Source organism: Scyliorhinus canicula, chromosome 16, assembly GCF_902713615.1.
Source record: "Scyliorhinus canicula chromosome 16, sScyCan1.1, whole genome shotgun sequence".
Taxonomy (NCBI): Eukaryota; Metazoa; Chordata; class Chondrichthyes; order Carcharhiniformes; family Scyliorhinidae; genus Scyliorhinus; species Scyliorhinus canicula.
In genome coordinates this window covers 125127566-125153384 of record NC_052161.1, presented here as the reverse complement: position 1 = coordinate 125153384, position 25819 = coordinate 125127566, and the positions used below count along the sequence as shown (strand labels likewise).

Here is a 25819-nt window from a genome sequence, read left to right as displayed (position 1 = left end):
CTTTAAAGGAGCATTCTTTCTCTTTGCCCAAGTTAAGCAGCCAGAGTTGTTGACTTGAGGGGTTTGTTGCAGCTTTTCTATTTCAGGTGACCTGGGTGCTGGATGGGTGCAATTGCTGAGCCACCGAGTGGCCCAGTGTGGCTTCAGCCCCACCGCTTCACCCTGCAACTCACCAGCAGACTGTGTACCCATGGGGAAACTGCCAAGATTTGTGATGGCTTTTCCAAAGGAAGAGCAAATAAGAAAATCAGAGGAGTTGGTTCCACTTCTTCCTCCTCGTTCTGCTTTCAGCAACCCATTAACACAATGTCTTGGCCATCGGGCATATTGTCTGCCTACCTCTGATAGTACGGAGAGCAGGGAAATGCATTGAAAAATACATTTTAGGAAAACATGTATTGTCCTATTCCAGACCAGGCACTTGACAGGTGACACAGTGTTGCATATCCTCTTCTGTAGTTTTTCGATCAGTACAGGTATTGTGGGATATGCAACCAAAGCAGGTAGATGGAGTTGAGATACAGATCAGCCACGATCTAAATGAATGTCGGCTCAAAGAGGTGAATGGGTTTATTCTGTTCTTGTGAGTCATTGTAACCATCTTGCAGTGCCGTGGAACACTTTACAGAAGTCTTCAGTTTTTAATCTTAGACCACAAGATCATACGATATTGGAGCAGAATTAGGCCATTCAGCCCATGGAATCTGTTCCTCCATTCAGTCATAGCTGATGTGTTTCTCGCCCCATTATCCTGCCTCCTCCCCCTCCAAAATAACCCGATCCCCTTAACAATCAAGAACCTATCCCTGCCTTAAAGACACGCAGGGACTTAGCCTCCACAGCCTACTGCGGCAAAGAATTCCACAGATTCATCACCACCTGGCTGAAGAAATTCCTCATCTTTGTTTGAAAGGATCGTCCCTTCAGTCTGAATCTGTGCCCTCGCGTTCTAGTTTTTCCTACTAGTGGAAACATCCTGTCCATGTCCAACTCTATCTAGGCCTCTCAGTATTCTGTAAGTTTCAATCAGATCCCTCCCCCCTCATCCTGCTAAACCCCATCGAAAACTGACCCAGAATCTTCAACTGCTCCTCGTATGATAAGTCCTTCATTCCGGGGATCATTTTCACGAACCTCCTCTGGACTCTCTACAAAGCCAGCACATCCTTCCTTCGATACGGGGCCCAAAACTGCTCAGAATATTCCCTGCTGAATCTCAGCTGGAGCATTAACAGTAGCAGAACCTTCTGAAACATTTTGCATGTGCAGAATGGGCCTTTACTGAAGACATTGATTCCGGACCCCACTCCAAACTCCATTCAACCCCACCCCTCTCCCTAGCAACAGTCAGTCTGTTCATAACATCAGTATCATATTCAACTCTTAAGATGAGCTTCCATCCTCTAATTCATGCCATCATTAAGTCCATTTATGTCCTTTTCCCAAACATCGCCAATCTTTGCCTCTGTCTCCATTCACCTCCTGCTGAAACCCTCATTCATGCTTTTGTTGCTTCTAGACTTGACTGTTCCAATACACCGTCCCGCTGTTTCCCACATTCTACCCCTCATAAACATGAAGTCATCCAAAGCTTTATTGCCCGTATTTAGCCTCTCAGTAATTCCCATATTCGTATCACCCCTGTGCTCACTAACCTCTATATTGGCTCCCTGTCGAGCAACATCCTGATTCTAAAATTGTCATTCTTCTTTTCAAATCCTTCCATGACCTTATAACTCCCTATTTCTGGAATCGCCTCCAACCCCACAACACCGTACCCCTCGAATTTTGACCTCTTTTGCATCTCCAATTCTAATCGCACCACCAATGGCGGCCACTCCTTCAGTTACTTTGATCCCAAGCTCTGGAATGCCCTCCCTGTACCTCTCCACCTCGCCTTCCTCCTTTGAGACACTCACTAAGACCCCCCACACCACCCACCCACGACAAAGCTTTTGGGCATCTGATTTCCTAATGCAACTCAGTATCATACTTAGTTTTATAATGCTCCTGTGACGAACCTTGGGTGTTAACGGTGCTTTGTAACTATCAGTTGTTCTACAAGCCATACCCCTGCAATGTAATGGAGGCATCCAACGGTTGAGTCTATGGAACTGCCTGCAGTATCTTCTAATAATGTCTAACAGTTGTGTAGCAAGCTGGAGTCCTGTAAGCAGTGGAAAAAGCTGCATCCATGGATTTTACTTTTCCCTTCTGAATTCCGTCTTTAAAATTCCTTTCACTGCAGGTTAAATCGAGCCAGCCAGACTTACTTCTTCCCTATTCATCTGACAGACCAACTCTTGCCCAGTGCCATCTTCTACGCTACTGTCGGACCCCTCGTCATCTACTTTGCCATGCACCGGCTCATCATCAAACCCTACCTCCAATTACAGAAAGAAAAGTGAGTCTTCCTTTGTTGGGATGAAACGCTGTCTTTTATTTTCCTCCAGGAATCCCCCCGTTTTGCATTCCTCCAGCTGCACCTGATCCAGCTGTTCACTGGAGAGAATGCACTGCCTCGTGTGCCGCTGAACCGTTTAGAACAGGAAGCCCCGGGCATATGCAAATAATGCCTATTCGACTGAGGGACCAATGAGAATCTGTACAACTGTACCCCAAAAAGCCAGTGTCTTCGGGAGAGAAAATAAACCAAGAAAGGCAAACATTTGGTATTTAATTCTGAAATTCTTTGTGCACTTAGCAATTTTCAGTAATGACTAAATGCACTGGTATAAACTAGTAAGACAACGTCACTGCCACATCACCCTTTCACAAACTGTTTATTTTTTTTCATAAATTTAGAGCACCCAATTCATTTTTTCCAATTAAGGGGCAATTTAGTGTGGCCAATCCACCTCGCCTGCACATCTTTGGGTTGTGGGGGCGAAACCCACGCAAATACGGGGAGAATGTGCAAACTGCACACGGACAGTGACCCAGAGCCGGGATCGAACCTGGGACCTTGGCGCCGTGAGGCAACAGGGCTAACCCACTGCGCCACCGTGCTGCCTCACAAACTTTATTGGACACTGGCGGCAGTTGCTACTCCCAGACAGTGATCTTATTCTATTTACTTTCTTGATCCGTTTGGTTTGACACCAACCTAACTTCAAAGTATCCATTATTCAATTTCTACACCTTTCGAACCCCTCTGGTAGATCCCAGTCTGTCGCATGCTCTTCTGTCTCTTGACACTTTATTAATCCAAATGATGCAAACCTGTGATAGATTCTAGCCTGTAACTCCTTCTGCTACCTACTACATATATCATTGAACGATAGGACAGAAAATCCTTGCGCAAAAACCTGACTTGTTTTCCTGATTCATATATTTTTTTAAATGCTCAAGCTTCTATTGTAAATAACTATGTCAACACCTCAATTTAACTGTGGCAGCTACTGTAGTAGAACCACAGGCTCTAGCCACTAGATGGCTCTGTGAAGCAAGTTTCTGATGTGCCTGCCCATACTACGCTACTATCTTGTAGAGAAACATATTCATCAATTGATAGCCAGAAACACCCCTGGAAATGTTTTAATGCTATTCCTATAAATTTTACGAATCCCTCTGTTAGAATTTGGCCTGTAAGCTCACTCAGCTATCTGTCATTCTCTCTATAATTTCAACTATGTTTCCAATCCCCTATAATACAGCTTTTCTCTCTTTTTTTAAAGATATATATATTTTTGAGGCTTTGGATACTCACTGTAATAACTTGCCGTTTTGTTCTGTGTGCGTCTATGTAACAGGGAATTAGAGAAACAGAGAGAGAACTCATCGAGTGCTGTAGCATTGAAGAAGCAGGAAGCTGAGGCAGCGGTAAGTGATGGCCTTTAATCAATTACCAGCTTGGCGCGCACCCTGTATGCTGTATCGAAAACTAGGGGTGATAACGGTATAAATATATCACAATGTATGAGGGGGTTAATGCAGCACTCTTGTGCAATAGGAATATAGAAACACAAGACCATTAAACCCCTTGAACTTTCCATTGTTCAGTGGTGTCATAGCTGATTAGTAGCATGATTCTGTCCACCTGTCTTGGCTTCGTATCCCTAGTTTTATTTAACAAGCCAAGGGTATTTAGATCTCCAATCTAAAATGATTAATTGAGCTAGCATCTAAGGCTATTTATGGACGAGGATTTCGCACCTCCACCACTTCTTCACACAAAAGGTGTTTCCTAACTTAATTGCCTTGCTGTCATTTTTAGACTGTGTCCCCTTGTCGCAGACTCTCTCAATAGCATTCAAAGCTTTCCTCTATCCTATCAATGCTTTTCAAAATCATAAAAAATCTCTCATCTATTTATTAACTGTCCATATTCCAGGGAATATTACCTGGGTTTGTGTAATCTCCCCCCATCTGAAACGTGATGACATACTGGTCAATCTGCTGCATTCCTTCCATGACTACTCTATTCTTGGTCGTGCGCTTTATAACCCAGACTCGCCCTGATTTGATCTTGGCTGCGATAAGTGATCTGATCTCCGTTGGGGAGGCAGAGATCCTTTCTGTGGCCAGGTATCCATCCAGTCCACACTCGTGCAGTACAAATGACCATTTAAGCAAGAACCAGAACGTGAACAGCACCTGAGAACTGCCTCAACAAGGATTTGAGAGGAAAGAAAGATTTATCCCCCCAAAGTAATTTCCTTGCTATCTTGCTGGGACAAAATAGCTCTTATGTGGGTGAGTGGTGTGCAGAGAAGTCCCTAACTTAGTGACAGAAGTTTGTTTAAAGGTAAAGTTTGCAACTGGCAGTACCTACCCCCTGCTGTGAAGTCCCAAATTCTGAAGTTGGAAATTATGAGGTGCCTTGGAGAATCAGCCAGGGGAAAACATAAACCGTGGAATGTTCTCGGAAATTTATCCATATTTTAAGGACAGGAAAAGCAACCTGTCAGTATTGAATTGTAATACCATATTTTTACCACTGCGTGGCAGCGTAGAGCTTTGCACCAACCCAGAATGGGGTCTGGCAGGACCTGAAGCTGGGGAGGGCAGGTTAATGATTTGGGTTGAAGCACTTCATCTGAACATCGGCAGATGCTCTTAACACAAGTGAACACGTTTTGGGTGTTTTTTTAATTTCTGCTTTCTATAACTGCATTTCCCTCTGACGCCCCTTTGACTCCATCCGCACACTCCCTCTGGCAGTATCTTCGGTCACCACAACCTGCTCTGTCAGATTTATCCTTATAATTTCTTTCCACCCTTTTGATCAAAACCTTCCCTAAACCGCATGTGTTCAGCCAGCTTCCCAGCTCCCATTGCCTCTCTTGATATCTTATTTCTCTGTGTTGACCTGTGAAATGCCTTGGAACTGCATAAAGGCAAGTTATTGGGGCAGGGAAATGTGGGAAGTTGTGGCTAATGGCCTGCATCTGTGGTGCAGGGTTTCAGCACACTTACTGAGCAAGGCCTGTATGGTTTCTGAATTGTTTCCCTGGAGATTTCTAATGCAACTCCTAATTGAACCTGTTGCTTTTAGCGAATAAAGTCAGTTTTTACTCCTATGCCTCTTGTTGTAGAAAAGTTTGTTATTAAGGTCATGGTTTTCGTTTGAATTTGCACAAAATGTGTATTTGTGTAGTGACTTTAACATAGTAAAACACCTTAGGATGCTTCATTCCCGGACCAGCCTCCCCCAACAGGCACCGGAATGTAGCGACTAGGGGCTTTACACAGTAACTTCATTTGAAGCCTATTTGTGACAATATGTGATTTTAATTTCATTTAATTTTCATTGGAAATGGGTCCTGGCAACTGTGAAGGCAGGGCCGCCAAAGGTTGAGCAATTTAAAATGGTGGAATGTTCGATTGGGAGTTAGTCAGGCAGTCTGTTATTTTTGTATCATGTGTCAATCTGAATGGTAGAAGCTGAACCGATCAACTGTGATCTTTTCTCACCATCAACTCCCATGTTTTGTTATTAACAACAACCTGCATTTAATTAGTGCCTTTATTCTAGAAAAACAAAATGTCTTAATAAAATACATGGTCATTGTTGACAAATGTTCTTATCACTGTATTGAGTAAGAAAGTTAACCTAAAGCATGTACGCTCTCTGCTATTTAGGTAATCTGTGTCCCGAGGCTCTTTAACAGTGTTTTGTTTTAGGTTCGGTTGATGCAGGAGTCTGTGAGGAGGATTATAGAAATAGAGGAGTCTAAACTAGGTGAGAGTCTGTTTGTGTTGCAGATTTGTTTTTAAATGTCTTTTTTTTGGCGTTTTCTTTTTCGCTCATTAATGCTGCATTACCCAGTCACGCACACAGTGAACTGCCCAAAAGTAACCTGAGCTCCAAAAATCAGTCATTGAGGCTGAAATTCTTCCCGCAATGAATGGAAAAATTAGAGATTCTTTAATTTTTTGTTAATCTCAAAATGGGGAAAATGGTGCGCGCCACAGCAGAAAGTAATTTATGAAAATCGTAAACCAATTTAGGCCCGGATTGTTTATGGAAAGGGAATGAAGAATTCTTTTGGCCTATGTCCTGTAAGGAAATCACACCAACCAAAGTCTATTTCTTTGGCTTCTGTGTATAGTGCCTAAAGAGAATGAAAGAGTCTTGTTTCCAAACTCCTGTGTGGACACCTCCAGCTAATTTTGATGTACTTTCAGGGAGAAATTCTGATCCATATCTTCATGGGCCAAATGGCCTAATTCTGTGCTTTAAAACTCCATGACTCTATATTCCAAGGCCAATAGACCCAGCTAAACCTATATACTCCGAGGGGACCTCGTGACCCGTATCTATATCACTCACAAGGGTCTGTGCAACCCATATCTACATGGTCCTGGGGTGCCCCTGTACTAACTGCAAAAAAAGTGGTTCAGGAACCTAAGGAAAAGCAATGCTATAATTACCACAGACCTTGTATCACTGGTATTTTGCAGTAAAGGCAAAACCCGAGTAAATTAACAAATATAAACTCGCTGTTTGGTATGTGCTCTGTGACAGACCCGATTATAGACAGGAATCTACTTACGCCATGCCTTCCTCAGAACCATTGAGAACTCCTCCAAAGTAAATGGACTTCATTTTTAGAATCTCTGTTTTAGAGTCTCACTGTCTTGTACGGTAATACTGGGCAAGTCTGGTGTGAAAGCGGTATTGCTGGAACATGTGTAAGTGTTCACTTGTCATCTTCAGGATTAATTATAACCAACGCCTGGTATGGGAAGTTTGTGACTGACAGCAGTGGGAGGAACGAGAGGGCGAAGGTGATTGATGTGACTGTTCCTCTTCAGTGCCTGGTAAAGGAGTCGAAACTAATTCTCACTGAAGCCTGTAAGGTGAGGCTGAATGTTTCCCTTCACTTCAACTGTCCAGCATTGTATTGTTTACACTGGTTTCATTCTGGCCCAGGAGTGACGATCCGTTTTCCTTTTTCTCCCTGTTGCCTCACCTCCCCCAAAACCATCGTCCACCTCCTGCTGTCCGTTCTTCACTTCATCCCCAGAAGTTTACCTGGCCTGCATTGACTCGCTCCACACAAATATCCCAGTCTTGCTCAGGAAAGAAAAGAAACACCTTTTACAACCTCAGTGTGCTGATGCGCATTACAGTCAATTCTTTTGAAGCTTAGTCACTGTTGTAATGTAGGAAACACAGCAGCCAATTTGTACACTTCCAGATCCTAAAAACAGCAATGTGATAATGACAAGATAATCTCTTTCACAACATTAACTCTGAGGGATAAATATTGGCCAGGACATCAGAACAAGAGGAGTAGGAGCTGGAACACCCATTCGGCCTTTCAAGCTCCTTCACCGTTCAATGAGTTCATCATGGCTCAACTTCCAGATAAACTCCTCTTTCCTGCTCTATCGCCAAACCCTTTGTTTCCCTAGTGACCACAAATCTTTGGGTCTCCGTCATGACTATACCTATCGATTACACATCCTCCGAAGCAGGCAATTCTAATGATTCCTAATCCTTCGAATAAAGAAATTTCTCCTCTCCTCAGTCCTAAACAAATTAACTTGGCAAACCACCTAACCTGAGTCTAGGACCCGAGTTCATGAGTGGTGAAACATTTTCTCAGCATCTACATGGTCAAGTCCTCTTAAAAGTTTTATGCATTTCGATTAGATTACATCTCATTCTTTTACGCTCCAAAGAATATAGGTCTACCCTACTCGGTCTATCCTTATAGGACAGTATCCTCATCTCCGGAATCAATCCAGTGAACCTTTGTTGCAATCCTTCTGAAACTAGGTCATCCTTCTATGCATAAGGAGACCAAAACTGCACACATTATTCCAGATGTGACCTTGCCAAACCCTGTATACTTTCAGCAAGGCTTCCTTATTCTTGTACTCAATTTGCAATAAAGGCTAACATACAATTTGTCATCCTAATTGCTTATTGTAGCTCCGGATGTGCAGGGAAATTTAAATTTGTCTATCTACCAACAATAAATAGTCACTCTCTCCTTTTTATAAGATTATTTTCTATTCTCCCTACAAACATGGCTGATTTCAGCCTTTCCCTAATGCTACTCCGTCTACTGCTTTCTTTTCACTCACTCCACCTGTCCATAGCCCTTTGAAGGCTCCCTGCGTTCTCCTCATCGTTTACTTCCCCACCTAAGTTTGCATCATCAGCAATCTTGGTCATATGGCACTCGGTCCCATTATCCAAGTCATTGACATGGATTGTTCACGGTTGAAGACTAAGTATTGATCCTTGTGACACACCACTAGTTATGCCTTGCCATCTACAAAACAGCCTGTTTATTTCTACTGTCAGTTTTAGTTAACCAATCCAAACTAATATGTTACCCGTAATCCCATGAGTCTATCTCCTGCAACATTTTCTTCTGGTATCTCCTGAATGTCCAAATTTACTACATCCCACTGGTTTCCCTGCCATCATCGAAGTAATATAGGGATGTGATCCCTGTTGTGATGTAACACACCTCACAGTGTGATGAACAGTCGCTTCCTTTTCCTGTATGACCACTCCATCCTTTCCTGACCTTCAAGAACCTCTTTACATTTTAATCAAATATTCAGTCACTTCCCCAATTCCCCTCAGGACCCTTGGATTCGATGTACATTTCCTTGGGTTGCTTCACGCATTAAACATCTAATTTGTATTAAAGATCAAAAGGAGTTTAATTTATGCTGTATTTCATGACATCAGGACAACCCAGAGTATCTCAGCCAATGAAATACAATTTCTATTGTGACTTGGGGAGATGCAGTGTCAATTTATACCCAGCAGCCTCCTACAAATCGCAGTGTTAACCTGCTTTTCATGCTGGTTGGGATGAACGTTGGCCTAGAAACGGGTAGAATGCACAAGTCTATTATATCCACTGAAAGAAGCCTTAATTTAATATCTCATCTGACAGTGCAGCACTTCCTCAGGACTGTGTTGTACTGTACATCGATCATAGACATTAGAACAGTACAGCACAGAACAGGCCCTTCGGCCCTCAATGTGGCAGAGTTATGTACTGCAGCCCTGCAATGATGCTTGAACCCGTGACCACCTGTCTTGAAAATCAGTGTGCTACCAACTGAGACAAGCTGCCACCTGCCAGTGATAAAGCTTAAAGTTCAAAAGAAAAAGAAAATTACAGCACAGGAACAGGCCCTTCCGCCCTCCAAGGCTGTGCCAACCATGCTGCCTGTTTAACCTAAAACCTTTTACACTTCTGGGGTTCGTATCCCTCCATTCCCTGCTACTCCTGTATTTGTCACGTTACTATCGTACATGCTTCCATCACCTCCCCCGGCAGCGAGTTCCAGGCTCCCACAGATACCATACCTGACAAAAATTGACCATTCTGCATGTGACCAAAACAGGATTGTCAATTGAGTATTTGACCATGGGTGGCATCACAGTGAAGCATTCATCTTTTCCTTGACCATTTTACGCTCCCTGGTGTTAATCCTGGGCAAGTCAGATCCCAGAGTGAAACCTGGCTCGATAGAATCACACTATTGTTGAGATACAGAAAGGGCCCATTGTGTCTGCACAGGAAGCTCCAAATGAGCATTATGACTTTGTGCCATTGTCCTGCCTTTTCCCCGTATCCCTGCACATTGTTTCTATTCAGATAATCATCTAATACCCTCTTGAATGATTTGATTGAACCTGCCTCCACCATACTTCCAGGCAGTGCATTCCAGACCCAAACTACTCATGGTGTTTTGTTTTTCTCATGTTACATTTGTTTCTTTTGCAAATCACTTAAATCTGTGCCCTCTCGTTCCTGATCCTAGTTGATGGACAGGAAGATCCCAGAATTGAACCCTGGCTCAAAAGACTCTAACCTTTTTAGAAAGCGAGGAGCAACAGAGTCACAGGGCAGCTAAATAGTTTTAACAGCAAGAAAAGAAAACATTTATTAAAGTTGAGAGGGCTGATTATGATACAGTACTCTTTCACTCCCACTTATCTTCACGAATATACAGATATGTTAAGGTTAACACTGGTTACAAAGGATATCTTCGCTACCACAGTCTCCGTAACACACAGTCCCTTTAAACACACACATAGGCTGGCTGTGGCGACACACTGCACTCTGAACCCAAGTGAATTTCTGTGGATTTCTCTTCAAAATTCACCCAGATGATTCTTATACCGTGAGCCGCCTTGTCTCACTGAACTCCAGCTTCCACACGGGTGATTTCAAATTCCGCTTTCAAAACAACATACTTTCAAATCCTCTTTTAAACATTGTTTTTCCTTGTCTGCTTCCATCAAGGTTTGGCTTTCAGGTTTTACACCACCATCTTCAGGATTTCTTTGCCTTGATTGTTATACAAACTCCTCACAATTGCTTTAACTATAAATTTCCAAATTCTATGAAGACCGCAACAAACCTGTGATTTACCTCTGAAGTCTGCTTTCCCACTTTAAATTTGATTACTGCAGCTGCCTCGTCAGAGCACTTTGTCTGCTTTTCCCTTGAATTCACCTGAGCAGTTCCTTGTTCAACTTTTTGGTCTCTGTTCCCTTAACTTCAGTCTTCCTAAGACATTCTTTCTGTCCCAATCCCGTGGTTGTCTGGACTTTATCTGGTTCTTTGGGAAGTCTGCCTTTTTTCAGCCCCCTTGTCCTGACCAGATTGTTCTGGTAGAGTTGAGAGATTGTCACTCCTCAGCATCTTATTTCCAACTGCCCAGGCTTCCAGTTAAACTAAGAACAAAGGAAATCACTTCTCTTTGAAAAGTGGCCCTGATTACTAAGCTAATACTTCTGCCAACCTTTATTTACACGTAACTTCTCAAAGCACAATAGAAACACAGTTTGAATTACAACCAAAACGGCCACATACAAACACCATTGTCTGTCATGGATCTAACTATAGCTTTACTCTTCCTTACTAAGAAACACTAAATTAAACCCACTTAAAACTCTATCTTATTTCTAATATTTACCAATTCAAATAATATTCAGGATACATGTGCAGTACATGTGAATCAGCAGGTGATCTGTGGTCAAACATGTTATTTGCTCTGGAGTATGTTATGTTACCAAAGCTGATTCCGTTGATTTCTCAACAACCTACCCAGATGCTTGTCACATTGTGAGCCAACTAGTTTCACTGAAACTCTGACTTTGTCAGGAGGGCTTTGAATCACCACGTTTGAAGAACTCACCCTGAAAATGGTCTCCCAGTGTCACTTCCAGTCCGTTGGCTTCAACAAGGATCCATGTCCAGGATTTCAGTCTCTCCTTCCATGATTCCTTTCCTGTGGATCTTCAAGTACATTCCTGTTTCACCTTCTAAATACGCTTTTAGATCTTCGGCCATGCCAAGCAGGACACCACTGCTACAAAAAGGATACCTTTGTCCCAATGCCCACAGTGTGGACTCGCCAAACTCAGCTGCTCTCTCTGATCTTCTGTATTTCTACTGAAGTCTATCCCACAGCACACTCTTTAACCTGGAACCTATTTAACTGCTTCTTTCAACATTAATTTATAGGATCAGTCTCTGATGTCTGTCCTTGTCCCTTACCTGAGAACCTCTTGCGGCCCCACTCCTTAGTTTTGAACCTTCTCCCTGTCTGTTTTCACCTGTCCCACTCCCATTCTAATAGCGCTCTGGTTCCAAGTCACCTGACCTGCTTTACTCCCCATTTCTGTGGAGACGCACAGCGCCGGTTCATGGCATAAAGAAAGTAAAACCCACTGACTGCACATGCGCAGCCCTTTCCCAGCCAGTCGTGTGCAGAGATCCCAAGACCTATCAGGGACTGTAATTCTGGAATTAGGTCTGCCGATGAAGTATTTTGCATTTCGTCACAACCAGGATTCACAGTTGTGCCCTTCGCAACAGGAATCCCTGCATGATATTCAGGAGCGGGGAGAATTTATTCTAATTTTCCTTATCTTGCCTGTGACTGCCTCTTGATGGTCCCTTTCTGTTACCCCAGCTATGATTCAGCACAGACTGGGATGAATCCTGGGCTGTAAGACTTCATGCTGCACTAACAACCTCCCACAGCAGTGGAGCGGGGCAGTGGGGTGTGCTGTTTGAATTTCCTTGGGAGCCTGGTATTCCCAGATTTTTCCTGCTGTGTTCAGTCGTGTATGTTTTGTTTGTATAATTCCTCATTCACTCTGTTTATCACAGATCGGGGTACCTGGATTCTATGATCCATGTGTTGGAGAGGAAAAGAGTCTGAAAGTGATCTATCTATTCCGGGGGGTTCTGCACCAGGTCATGACAGCAGACAACGAGTCCCTTAGGATACCAAAGCAATGTGAGTTATGTTCAAAGAGATCTCCATACTGCCACCTGTTCACCATCAGTTTGTTAGTAAAGGAGGTCATGAGTTGGACCATGCAGGATAAATAACCGTGTTAATAATGTACACCATTATTAATGTACAAGCCAGCCATCAAGCGCAGGTCATTTAGGGGTATGCCTCGAGTTATGAAACTCCAGGACTTGCTGGTTGATTTACAACACATTGAATGATGAGGGAATGTTGTTGCAGATGGTCAGTGCTTGCACTTTAGGCGAATGTTACTTCCCACTTATAACCCAAGCCTGAATGTTGTCCAGGTTATGCTGCGTGTAGGCACGGACTACTTCATTATCTGAAGAATTGTGGATGAAACAGAACTCTACAGATCAGTCAGTTTAACACCAGTTGAAGGGAAATAATTTGAAGTGATTTTGCAAAGGCGTGGTGTGAAAACACCTGAGTATAAGAAAGAGATGAAGCTATTTTAACATTTAATTTGCTTCTTGTGGTTGTATTCCCTTTTCCCCATAGATATTAATTTTTTTTTTAAAATAATTTTTATTGAAAGAGTTTTTCCATACAGACATTTACCCCTACTAATTTTTAAATTATTTACAACACAATCCCTCTAGGCAAATATCCCTCCCTCGCCCGCCATCTCGCGCGCACCCCCCCCCCTCTCCCCCCCCCCCCCCCCCAAGCAGCAACTTAACAAACAAGGCAGCCTACAGTTTCAGACATGAGCAGCGAGCAGACTTGCCCGCGTTACAGTCGTGCATGTCCCCCCACGACCATTGCTGCCCCCCCTTCCCCTCTCCCCCCCCCCCCTCTCCCCCCCCCCCCCCCCTCCCCCCCGGGTTGCTGCTGCCACGACCCCGTACGCCTATCTCTGATCTAAAAAGTCAAGGAAAGGTTGCCACCGCCTGGAGAATCCCTGTACCGACCCTCTCAGGGCAAATTTGATCCTTTCTAACTGAATATAGCTAGCCATATCGTTAATCCAAGTTTCAACGCTTGGAGGCCTCGCGTCCTTCCATTGAATTAATATCCTTCGTCGAGCCACTAGGGACGCAAAGGCCAGTATTCCGGCCTCCCTAGCCTCCTGTACCCCCGGTTCTACCCCGACCCCAAAGATCGCAAGCCCCCATCCTGGTTTGACCCTGGACCCCACCACCTTCGACACCGTCCTTGCCACCCCCTTCCAGAACCCTTCCAGCACCGGACAAGCCCAGAACATATGCACATGGTTCGCTGGGCCTCCCAGACATCTGACACACCTGTCCTCACCCCCAAAGAACCGGCTCATCCTTGTCCCCGTCATGTGAGCTCTATGCAGCACCTTAAATTGAATGAGGCTCAGCCTCGCACACGAGGAGGAAGAATTGACCTTCTCCAGTGCATCCGCCCACGTCCCGTCTTCTATCTGCTCTCCCAGCTCCACTTCCCACTTGGCTTTCAGCTCCTCCCCTGATGCTTCTTCCACCTCCTGCATTATCTTGTAGATGTCTGATATCTTCCCCCTCCGACCCAGACCCCCGAGAGCACCCTATCACTCGCCCCCTTACTGGGGAGCAGGGGGAACCCCTCCACCTGCCGCCTAGCAAATGCCTTCACTTGTAAATATCTGAACATGTTTCCCGGGGGGAGCTCAAACTTCTCCTCCAGCCCTCCCAGGCTCGCAAACCTCCCCTCTATAAACAGGTCCTTCAGCTGCCGTATGCCCACCCTGTACCAGCTCTGAAATCCCCCGTCGATGTTCCCCGGGATGAATCTATGGTTCCCTCTTATTGGCGCCGCCAACAGACCTCCCATTTCCCCCCTGTGTCGCCTCCACTGCCCCCATATCTTGAGGGTGGCCGCCACCACCGGGCTCGTGGTGTACCTCGTGGGGGGGAGCGGCCATGGTGCCGTTACTAGGGCCCCCAGGCTTGTGTTGCCACAGGACGCCCTCTCCATTCGTTTCCAAGCTGCCCCCTCCCCTTCCATCATCCACTTGCGCACCAGTGACACATTTGCCGCCCAGTAATACCCCGAGAGATTGGGTAGTGCCAGCCCTCCACTGTCCCTACTCCGCTCCAAAAAGACCCTCCTCACCCTTGGGGTGCCATGCGCCCACACGTAGCTCATGATGCTACTCGTCACCTTTTTGAAGAAGGCCCTAGGGAGGAAGATGGGCAAGCACTGGAATAAAAACAAGAACCTTGGGAGGACCGTCATTTTGATTGACTGCACCCTCCCCGCCAGCGACAACGGTACCATGTCCCACCTCTTAAATTCCTCCTCCATCTGTTCCACCAGCCTGGAAAAGTTCAACTTGTGGAGGGTCCCCCAGTTCCTTGCCACCTGCACCCCTAAGTACCTAAAGCTCTTTCCTGCTCGCTTGAAGGGGAGTCTCCCAATACCCTCTCCCTGATCCCCCGGGTGTATCACAAAAACCTCGCTTTTGCCCAAATTTAGTTTGTACCCCGAAAAGTCCCCAAACTCTGCTAATAGTTCCATTATCTCCGGCATTCCCCCTTCTGGGTCTGCCACGTACAGCAGTAGATCATCCGCATACAGCGATACTCGATGTTCCTCCCCTCCCCTAGTCAGTCCTCTCCACCCCCCTGAACCCCTCAGTGCCATCGCCAACGGTTCAATCGCCAGTGCGAAAAGTAGGGGGGATAGGGGACATCCCTGCCTGGTCCCTCGGTGGAGCCCGAAATACTCCGACCTCCTCCCGTTTGTCACTACACTCACCGTCGGGGCCGAGTAGAGCAACTTCACCCACTTAATAAACCCTTCCCCAAACCCAAACCGTTCCAACGTCTCCCACAGGTACTCCCACTCCACCCTATCGAATGCCTTCTCCGCGTCCAGCGCTACCACTATCTCAGCCTCCCCCTCCACTGCCGGCATCATAATTACATTCAGCAATCTCCGCACGTTCGTGTTGAGCTGCCGCCCCTTCACGAACCCTGTCTGGTCCTCATGGATTACCCCTGGCACACAATCCTCTATTCTAGCTGCCAGGATTCCCATAGATATTAATGACCTAGTGGACAGGAGCGTTTGGAAAGCTCTAGGACAGGTTCTGTATGAATGACTGATTATGGAATTACAGTACAGGAGTACAGTACAATGTATAGAAGTGAGGTCTGCAGCTGAAGAATTGGAAACTGGCTTAAAATGGGAACTGGATCTTACCCATGTCATTGAACACTTTTCAGCATCTCCCATATCCCCAGTTCCACATGGGGAATAAATCCTTTGCAATCAAGACTGGGGCCCATTTAGTTTTTAGTTACTGCTGCAGGAGCGGATTTTGTTCCTTTTTCCGTACTTTTCCATTATGAAGATGATGGAAATGTTGGATATATCTGCAACTTGTGCCCTTTCAGTCTAACTTTGTGTCTAATAAAGATTAGTTTTGCTTCATCAGCTTTTTTGTTTTGAAGTTGCAGCCAGCCTGATGTATCTTTGTAAATTGTGTGATCTGTACCCGTGGAATCACCGTTCCTCTGATTCTTTCCACAGCACACAGGATTGACACAGATGGTTGAGAAGAAGTGATGTGCAGACAGCGATGGAGAAGTTGGACCCGAACAGAGACCAGCTGCTAAAAACCTTCTCCTTGTCCCATAAATTAAAGAGAAAGTGCACATATATAATTATTTTTATGTATGTAGAGTTTTTTGGTTCTTTTCCATGTATAAAAGATTTAAAAACTGCTTTTACAGATCACTAAATAGCAACATTCAGTTGTGGTTTTCTCCATGTCATACTTGTCACGGGAATCTGTAACAATGGGATTCAGACCTTTTGTCAGTGATTCCTGTGCCCTGGAAGAAGATTCCGTTTTATTAAGTCTATTTGATGTATAATAAAAAAAATAAAACCAGACACAATTGCCATAAAAAAAAACTTGCGCTTGTCTAAGAAATACCCTCCTGCTTTGTCCCTACCCCCTACACCCCTAACACTACTTCTGCAAACTCCTCACGCTTATGCCCTTTGGTGTTCCAGCTCAGACCTCCGGTACCAACCCCACATGCTGCATCTTAGCCCTTTCTCCCTTCTCAGAAATGTGCAATCAGGGCATCTCTCTCAACTCCTCTTACTGCTGAGTGCCCTTTGTCCATTTGTGTGACATTGCTTTGGAAAAGGTTTTCTATTAGTGGGCCAATATGAACACAAAGTTGAGAATTTTGACCCTGTGCAGTATTTAAAACAGGTGACGGCAAGTCACAGTCTGATTTTCATCTTTTTTAATGAAAAATCGAAGAGATGTGAAACAAATAGCTAACTCCATTTACACCATTGCACAAACTCCAGATCAGGAATTCCTTTTTGTTGGGTCTTTGAGTTGGAAATACTCTGCATTGAATCTCCACTGAGAGTGATACCAGTGCTGAACTTGTTTTCTGTGGAGAAATAAAGATTGAGCACGGGGACATGGTGCAGGTCTTCAGAGTATCGCATGATTTGGGGAGCGGCAAGCAGGCTGTAAAAGATGGATTGAGTGGAGAGCTTGACAATCTTGAACAAAACTTACTTTAGGAACATTTGTAACAGAATCTTAGTGAAAGCATTTATGCTTCACGGACTAAATTCACCAAGTGTTATGGGCCAGGGTTTAGAGAACCCCAAAGCTCACCTGACCCACAACTTTTAATAGATTATGGAATGGGGAGCACACGGCCCACTCTACAAAGTGGTACAGCAGAAATGGAAAAGTATTTTTAAAATCAAAACAATGTTTATTCTATGAACTCAAGTTAACCTTTTTAAAACATAGTGAACATCTTAGCAACCATTAATTCAAATACAACCCCCAAAGAACACAACACTAAGTTATCCTTTCAGCTTTCCTTTTAACATCCATACGACTTAAAAGCAAAACCTTTAACAGAAGCACATCAGGTTAAAGTCACTTCTGAAAACATTTATAATTCTGAATTCGCCAAATGATCAAGAGATAGTCTTTTGATGGCAGAGAGAACAGCAGTACACCTGCTTGGTCTGGCTTCAGCTCCAACACTGAAAATTAAACTAAAACGCACCCTGCAGCAAACAGCCTAACACAAAAGTAAAAAGCTGACAGACAGCCCAGCTCCACCCACACCGCAACATCACTGATAAACACCATTTCTTAAAGGTACATTTCTTAAGCACCCATTTCTTAATGATACTCTCACATGACATGAGTGTTTAAATCTCCAGCTGTGAGCAGAATTGGCAGTCACTGGGTGAGTACACACCCACATTCTCCATGGGTTGCACTGCTTTCTGAAGATAGTTCTAAGGACATTTGTTGAACAATGCAGCAGGAGGAAGGGAAATAAACATTTACATTGATATGAGATTTATTTCTTGAAACATCAGTTTCATACAATTAACTTTTTAGCAATGCAATTGGAGAACCATTTTAAAAGGATAAGATGAATGAACAGTTAATTTTTTGGGGCAGTCCTGACTTAGGAACAGCAGTGCCTTATTTGGCCATATGAGTCTGTTCTGTCACCATTCGATAAGATCATGGCTGATCTCCTTCTGGTCTCGGCTCCACTTTCCTGTCAGCCCCCCATAACCCATGACTCACAGATACTGATGTAGTCAGAGCTTAGAGCTTATTATTGATACTGAGCAAGAAGGCTGCCTCATGTCAGAGCAGACTAGCTTTGGGATGCACCTCCAGTAAGATGGTCCTTCCAACATTATCTGTGTGCCACAACTGGGGATTTCCTATTTTCAGACAATACCTGAAGCCTGCATCAGTAGGTGGACAAACCAGTCAGTTCAATGTACCCACTCTATCCCAGTAGCCCTGCAAAGTTTCCTCAGTGCCTATCAAATTTCCATTTTAAATTATACAGTGTTTAGCACTGCTGCCTTGCGGAGCTGAGGACCCAGGTCAGATCTCGGCCCCAGGTCAGATCTCGGCCCCAGGTCGTTGTCCGTGTGGAGTTTGCACATTCTCCCCGTGTCTGCGTGGGTCTCACCCCCACAACCCAAAGATCGGCAGGGTTGGTAGACTGACCACGCTAAATTATCCCTTAATTGGAAAAAAGAAAGAATTGGGTATTCAAAAATTATTTTGAAAAATAAATTATTGATCGTCTCCACTTCCACCACTCTTTGGCAGCGAGTTCCAGGTCGTTATCACTTTCTGCTAAAAAACATTCTTCCTCCCATTCTGACCCTGCATCTGATGCCAAAAACTTTAATTCTGTGTCCCCAGTCCTGTTCAATCAGCTAATGAGAACAATTTAAATTTGTCTACCTTAACCAAACCTGTCATAGTCTTGTACACCTTTTCAAATCTCCGCTCAATCTCCTTTGCTCCAAGGGCAACAGTCCCAGCTTCACCAACCTAGCTAAAATTCTTCATCCCTGGAACCATTCCAATAAACTTCTTTGCAACCTGCCAAAAGCTCTTATTTGATTTGATTTGATTTATTGTCACGTACTGAAGTACAGTGAACAGTATTTTTCTGTGGCCGAGGGAACAGAAGCTGTGACTGTTCTTGGAGCAAAGGAGATTGATAGTAGACAAAGAGAGTAATCAACAGGGAACATTGACAAATGGTACATCTACAAACAGTGATTGGTTACAGTGTGGAACAAGGGGCCAAGCAAAGCAAACACATGAGCAAGAGCAGCATAGGGTGTCGTGAATAGTGTTCTTAAAGGGAACAGATCAGTCCGAGGGAGAGTCGTTGAGTCTTGTAGCTGTGGGGAAGACGTTGTTCCTACGTCTGAATGTGCAGGTCTTCAGACTTCTGATCTTCTGCCTGATGGAAGGGTCTGGAAGAAGGCAAAGCCTGGGTGGGAGGGGTCTCTGATAATGCTGTCTGCCTTCCTGAGGCAGCGGGAGGTGCATACAGAATCAGTGTGGGGGTGGCAAGCTTGTGTGATGTGCTGGGCTGAGTTCACCACACTCTGCAGTTTCTTGCGATCTTGGACTGAGCAGTTGCCATAACAAGCTGTGATTCAGCTGGATAGGATGCTCTCTATCACACATCTGTAGAAGTTTGTGAGAGTTGATGTACTCATGCCAAATTTCATTAGCTTCTGAAGGAAGTAGAGACATATCTTTTAATGTGGAGTAGGTACTCCCATCGTGTTGTGAGATGGACAGTTTCAGAATTTAGACCTAAGAACAATGAAGACATAGCAATATGCTTCCGAGTTAGGATAGTGTGTAACTTGGAAATGCTTTGTATTCCCATGTGCCTACTCTTCTGTCTCTATGTGGCTGAGGTCATGAGTTTTGAAGTGCTGTCAAAGAATCCATAGTTAGTTACTCCTGTGTATTTTGCAAATGACATGCATTGTAGCCAGGTTACCCTGCTGGCCAAGCAAATTAATGTTTAAGATTGTGGGTGGGGTGGTGGGGTGCCAATCAAGTGAGCTGCTTTGTCCAGGATGGTGCTGAACCTCTTTCTTGAATGGTGGAGATGCACTCATCCTGACAGGTGAAGTGAGTTACTTGCTGTAGCCTACCCAATCTCTGATCTGCTCTTATAGCCATAGTATTTATGTGATGGTCTAGTTAAGGCTTCTGGTCAATGATGACCCTTCCCCCCCCCCCCCCCCCCAGAATGTTGATTTGGGGGATTCAACAATGGTAATGTCATTGAATGTCAAGGGGAGATGATTAGATTCTGGTTGAATCTCAAACAACGACTAGTCAGAATACAGGAGGGAGATAGAGAACCTAGTGGAGTGATGCAGCAACAACAATCTCTCCCTTAATGCCAGCAAAACTAAAGAGCTGGTCATTGACTTCAGGAAGCAAAGTACTGTACATACCCCTGTCTGCATCAACGGAGCCGAGGTGGAGATGGTTGACAGCTTCAAATTCCTAGGGGTGCACATCACCAAAAATCAGCCCTGGTCCACCCACGTCAATGCTACCACTAAGAAAGCACAACACTGTCTATACTTCCTCAGGAAACTAAGGAAATTCGGCATATTCACATTAACTCTTACCAACTTTTACAGATGCACCATAGAAAGCATCCTATCTGGCTGCATCACAGTCTGGTATGGCAACTGCTCGGCCCAAGACCATAAAAACCTCAGAGAGTCGTGAACACCACCCAGTCCATCACACAAACCCACCTCCCATCCATTGACTCCATCTACACCTCCCACTGCCTTGGGAAAGCGGGCAGTATAATCAAAGACCCCCCCGCCATCCGGGTTGTTCTCTCTTCCAACTTCTTCCGGGCAGGAGATACAAAAGTCTGAGAACACGCACGGATAGGTTCAAAAGCAACTTCTTCCCCGCTGTTACCAGACTCCTGAATGGCCTCTTATGGACTCAACTGATTATTACTACACTCCTGTATGCTTCAACGGTGTCTATGTATTTTCATTGTGTACCTTGTGTTGCCCTATTATGTATTTTCTTTCCACGTACTAAATGATCTGAAACCAAAGAGAAAATGCTGGAAAATCTCAGTGGGTGTGGCAGCATCTGTGGGGAGAGAAAAGAGCTAACATTTTGAGTCCAGATGACCCTTTGTCAAAGTTAAAAGACAGAGAAAGTGGGAAATATTTATACTGTGGAGTGAGAGCATGAAAGATGAGTCATAGCCACAGAAACCAAAGGAAATGGCAGTCCCCAAAGAGAACAAAAGGTGTGAAAGGCCAAACAGCAGAGAAACTAACATCAGAGGGTAAACTGTGACAGATGTAGATGTGGGGGGAGGGAAAGGTTTTATTTTTTTCCAGGTCCGGACGAGAACATGAAGTGGCACCAAAATAGTCATCGATAAAGGAGTTGTGTGAGGAGGTCCAGGTTGGCCTGGAACAAGGAATGTTCCACATACCCCATTAAAAGGCATGCGGCTACCCATTGCTACACCTTTCATTTGGAGAAAATGGGATGAGTTAAAGGAGAAGTTGCTGAGAGATAGAACCTTCTGATGTTAGTTTCTCTGCTGTTTGACCTTTCACACCTTTTGTTCTCTCTGGGGACTGCCATTAGCACCCTTTCCCCTTGGTTTCTGTGGCTATTTGCACCCTGTTTCCCTTGGTTTATGTGGCTATAACTCATCTTTCATTCTCTCACTCCACAGTATAAATGTTAGCTCTTTTCTCGCCCTTCAGATGCTGCCAGACCTGCTGAGATTTTCCAGCATTTTCTCTTTGGTTTCAAATTCCAGCATCCGCAGTAATTGGCTTTTATTATTTAATTATCTGTTTTTGCTGCTGACAGAAAAATACATTTCACTGTATCTCGGTACACATGATAATAAACAAACAAATCCAAATCCCTTTTTAGAAATGCTCATTGTCTGGCACTTGTGTGGCAAGGACTTGCCATTTATCAGCTGAAACCTGAATGTTGTCCAGATCTTGCTGCATGAGGATACAGACTGCATTGAAGGAATTGCAAATGGAGTGAGCATTGTGCAGACATCCCCACATCTGACTTCATGGTTGAGAGGTCATTGATGGAGCAGCTGAAGATGGTTAGGCCAAGAACACCATCCTGGGGAACTCTTGCAGTGATGTCCTGGGGCTGCAATGATTGGCTTTCAAACGGCACAACCATACTCCACGACCATGAGAGGATTTAAACACATTGCTAAATGTATAATATTTGTGTTAAAATGTTATTTGAAAATGAAAGCCTATAAAAGTACTTTGTTTACAAGAAACATCGGAGGCCAGCACCCGCAGTGGAGGCTGGATGTGGAATTGTTGGCGGATGCGAAGGTGTATGAGCGGGTTTGGGCCGCCATCCTGGGATATGTAAAGCTCAATGACACGGGGGAGGTCGCAGTCGCTGTGGGAGCCACTCAAGGTGATGGTTCGGGAGGAGTTTATTTCAATTTTGCACATAGGGAGAAGGCAGAATGGGCAGAGACAGTAAGGCTAGTGGAAGAGATTCTGAGGGTGGAGAGGAGGTATTCGGAGACCCCAGAGGCAGGGCTGCTGAAGGAGAGGCTGGGTCCGAGATGGAGTACAGATTAGTGTCCACGGGGAAGGCGGTGGGGCAGTTGCGGAGGGCCAGAGGGGCAGTGTAAGATCTTCTTATTTCTCCTCGGAATAAGGTACTCAGTTCGTTTGAAGAGGTGTCCAAAACACTCTTTATTTTTCAAGAATTCACTTAATACAATTGCATAAAATTAAATCAAAACTCAGATCAAAATAATACATAAACTTTTGAGACTACAGAGAAATATCTTCTTAGTTTTGAGATAAAGAAGAGTAAAAGAAAATAAAAGTGGTCTTAATAGATGCTTCAAAATGAAAGTCATTTCCACGATGCTTCAAGAATCGCGGAAGACTAAAATTCTTCTCATAGTCATACCGATCACACTCTTAAGGAAATTCTTATCTCTGGTTAAGCCCCTTATTTACTTTCATTGGTTCTAATTCTAAGCTGAGACCCACCTGATTCATTCAGGAAAGGGTCACTTAATAGGTGATTGGTTAATTAGACATTAATCACTTACTCCAAATTAATTATTCTTTCTCTGACACAGCACCGTTCCCATGCATTCCATACCACGGTCAAACTCCTTACATCATGTCTAGTCACCGCTATACCATTGTTACTAGATTGTTGCAAATTCATTGAATGTACCTTCGTTTAGCTTCTTTAGACATATTTGTACAATACATCTTTTGAAACATTTGTCAGTATGTATAGGCAGTCATGGTCAGGGTTCAATAGGTCAGTCAATCTTTTACAATTTGATCATGCTCCTGCAGATTCAGTCATTTTTCAAGATTCATTTTATGCTCCAGCATACGTTCAATCAATTTCTTAAAAGACCCCGTAAATAATTGTTGAATCCAATAGGCTGTATGTGAGTATGGAGAGAAGGCAAGCAGGATGCTAGCCTACCAGCTGAGGAAGCAGGAGTCGGCGAGGGAGATTGGTAGAGTAAAGGAGAAGACGGAAAGGGTCGTGCCGGACCGAGTGGGGGTGAATGGGGTATTTGAGGCTTTTTACAGGAGATTGTATGACTCAAGAGTCCCCAGCCGGGGGGAGAGGGGGGGGGGGGGCGTGTTCCTGGACGTGTTGGAGTTTCCCAGGGTGGACGAGAAGCTGGTGCAGGAATTGAGGACCCCAATTGGACTGAGGGAGGTGATGGAGAGTATGCAGGCGATGGAGGCAGGGAAGGGCCGGGCCCAGATGGGCTCCTGGTGGAACTTTATAAAAATGTTGTGGGTTACCTGGGGTTGTTGCTGGTGAGGGCGTACAATGAGGCTAGGGAGATGGGGGAGTTCCCACCTACACTATCGCAGGCATCCATCTCTCTGATATTGAAAAAGGACAAGGATCCGGAGCAGTGTAGATGGGACCGTCTAAAATCGCTATTGAATGTGGCCAAGTTGTTGACTTCGCGAATTGAGGGCTGTGTCACGGGGGTAACAGGAGAGGACCAAACGGGGTTTGTGAAAGGGAGACAGCTGTCGGCAAATGTGAGGAGGCTGCTCAATACGATTATGATGCCTCCAGAAGAGCCGAAAGTGGGTGTGGCAGTGGTGATGGATACGGAGAAGGTTTCCGACCCAAATGGAGTGGGGAGATCTGTGGGAGGTGCGAGAGTGGTTTGGGTTTGGGCAGCAGTTTGTGGACTGTGTCCAGTTGCTGTACAAGGTACCTGTCGCAAATGGTCAGACGAACCGGGTGAGTTTGGGAGATTTTGGGCTGTTTCGTGGTCCGAGGCAGGGGTGTCCGCTTGGCCCCGTTGCATTTTCATTGGCTGTAGAGCCATTGGCAATAGTGCTTAGAGGGATTGGAAAAGGATTTGTGCGGAGGCGGGATGTGCTGTCGTTGGCAGGACGCGTGCAGACAGTAAAGATGACGGTTCTGTCAAGTTCCTGTTCATTTTCAGAACCTTCCAATCTTTGTCCCAGTGTCATTCTTTAAGAAGGTTAACGCGTTGATCTCAGGGTTTGTTTAGGCTGGGAAGACCTAAACGCGGGTCAAGAGGACTTTTTTGGAGCGAGGGCGAGTGGTGGAGGGGTTGGCATTGCCCAATATAATGAACTGCCGTTCTCGCCGGCCGGGTACTCTGTGAGGCCAGTGGTGGTGTCGGCCTTGAGGGTATGGGGAAAGTGGAGGCAGCTTTTGTGAATGCGTCTCTAATTCACTTGTCTCTCAGTCCGGAGGAAACAATCTCGAACACGTTTCGGGGGGGGGGGGCTGGATTTGAGGTGGTGGCAGGCAGGGATTGAGCAATTCAGTTTGTAGCGGGCAGTTTTGCGAAATTAGAGGACCTGGAGGAAGAGTCCGAGCTGCCCAAGGGGAACGGTTTCAGGTACCTGCCGGTCCGGGATTTTGTGAAGAGAGAGGTACCGCCCTTTCCTGGGTTTCCGCTCTTGGAGTTGCAAGATAAGGTGCTGTCGAAAGGGGAGATTGGGAGGGAAGGTGTCCGAGATCTACAAGGAACTGTTGGATTGGGAGGGGGCCCTGGTTGGGAATATGAAGCGGAAGTCGGAGGAGGAGTTGGGGGGGGGAGGTGGAGGTCGGTACGTGGGAAGAGTCCCTGAGGAGGGTGGATACATCCTCGTCATGTACAAGGCTCAGTTTTATTAAGTTTAAAGTAGTTCACAGGGCACACATGATGGTGGCTAGGATGAGTAGGTTCTTTGAGGGAGTAGAGGAGATGTCTTGCATGTCCGAAGCTGAAAGGGTCCTGGCAGGGGTTTGCGGATGTCATGTCCGAGGTGTTGGGCGTAAAGGTGGCCCCAAGTCCAGAGATAGCGATATTCGGGGGTCCAGGAGGTGAGAAAGGCCAATATCTTGGCCTTTACCTCCGAGACAGCCCAGAGACAGATCTTATTGGATGGAGGGACTCGGAGCTGCTAAAGTGGGGGTGTGGGTGAGTGACCGGACAGACTTCCTGAGGCTGGAGGAGCTCAAGTTCGTCTTGAGAGGGTCGGTCGATGGGTTTGCCCGGAGGTGGAAATCTTTCATTGACTTCTTTCAGGAGGATTGAGGGATCAGCAAAGGGGGCATGGGGGTTAAAATGGGGAGGGTAGGACAGGAGGAGGGGGCATGATTGGGGAGCAGAGGGGGGAGTGGGTGTTGGTTATTTATAATGTTGTATAAATTTACTTCTGCTTCGGTTCATTT

General features: G+C 45.1%; 1 protein-coding gene across 2 annotated transcripts in view; it reads left to right on the top strand.

Moving 5' to 3' along the window:
• The window catches only part of dnajc11a (DnaJ (Hsp40) homolog, subfamily C, member 11a), a 43533-nt gene extending 26901 nt beyond the window's left edge, over positions 1-16632 (top strand). For both annotated transcript variants that reach the window (XM_038821630.1, XM_038821631.1), the window contains 6 exons: positions 2249-2404; positions 3753-3822; positions 6127-6184; positions 7163-7305; positions 12612-12741; positions 16246-16632. In XM_038821630.1, the coding sequence (XP_038677558.1) occupies positions 2249-2404; positions 3753-3822; positions 6127-6184; positions 7163-7305; positions 12612-12741; positions 16246-16271 (583 nt within the window). In that variant the 3' untranslated portion in view covers positions 16272-16632. The remainder of the gene's footprint in view (positions 1-2248; positions 2405-3752; positions 3823-6126; positions 6185-7162; positions 7306-12611; positions 12742-16245) is intronic.
• Positions 16633-25819: the final 9187 nt, after the last annotated feature.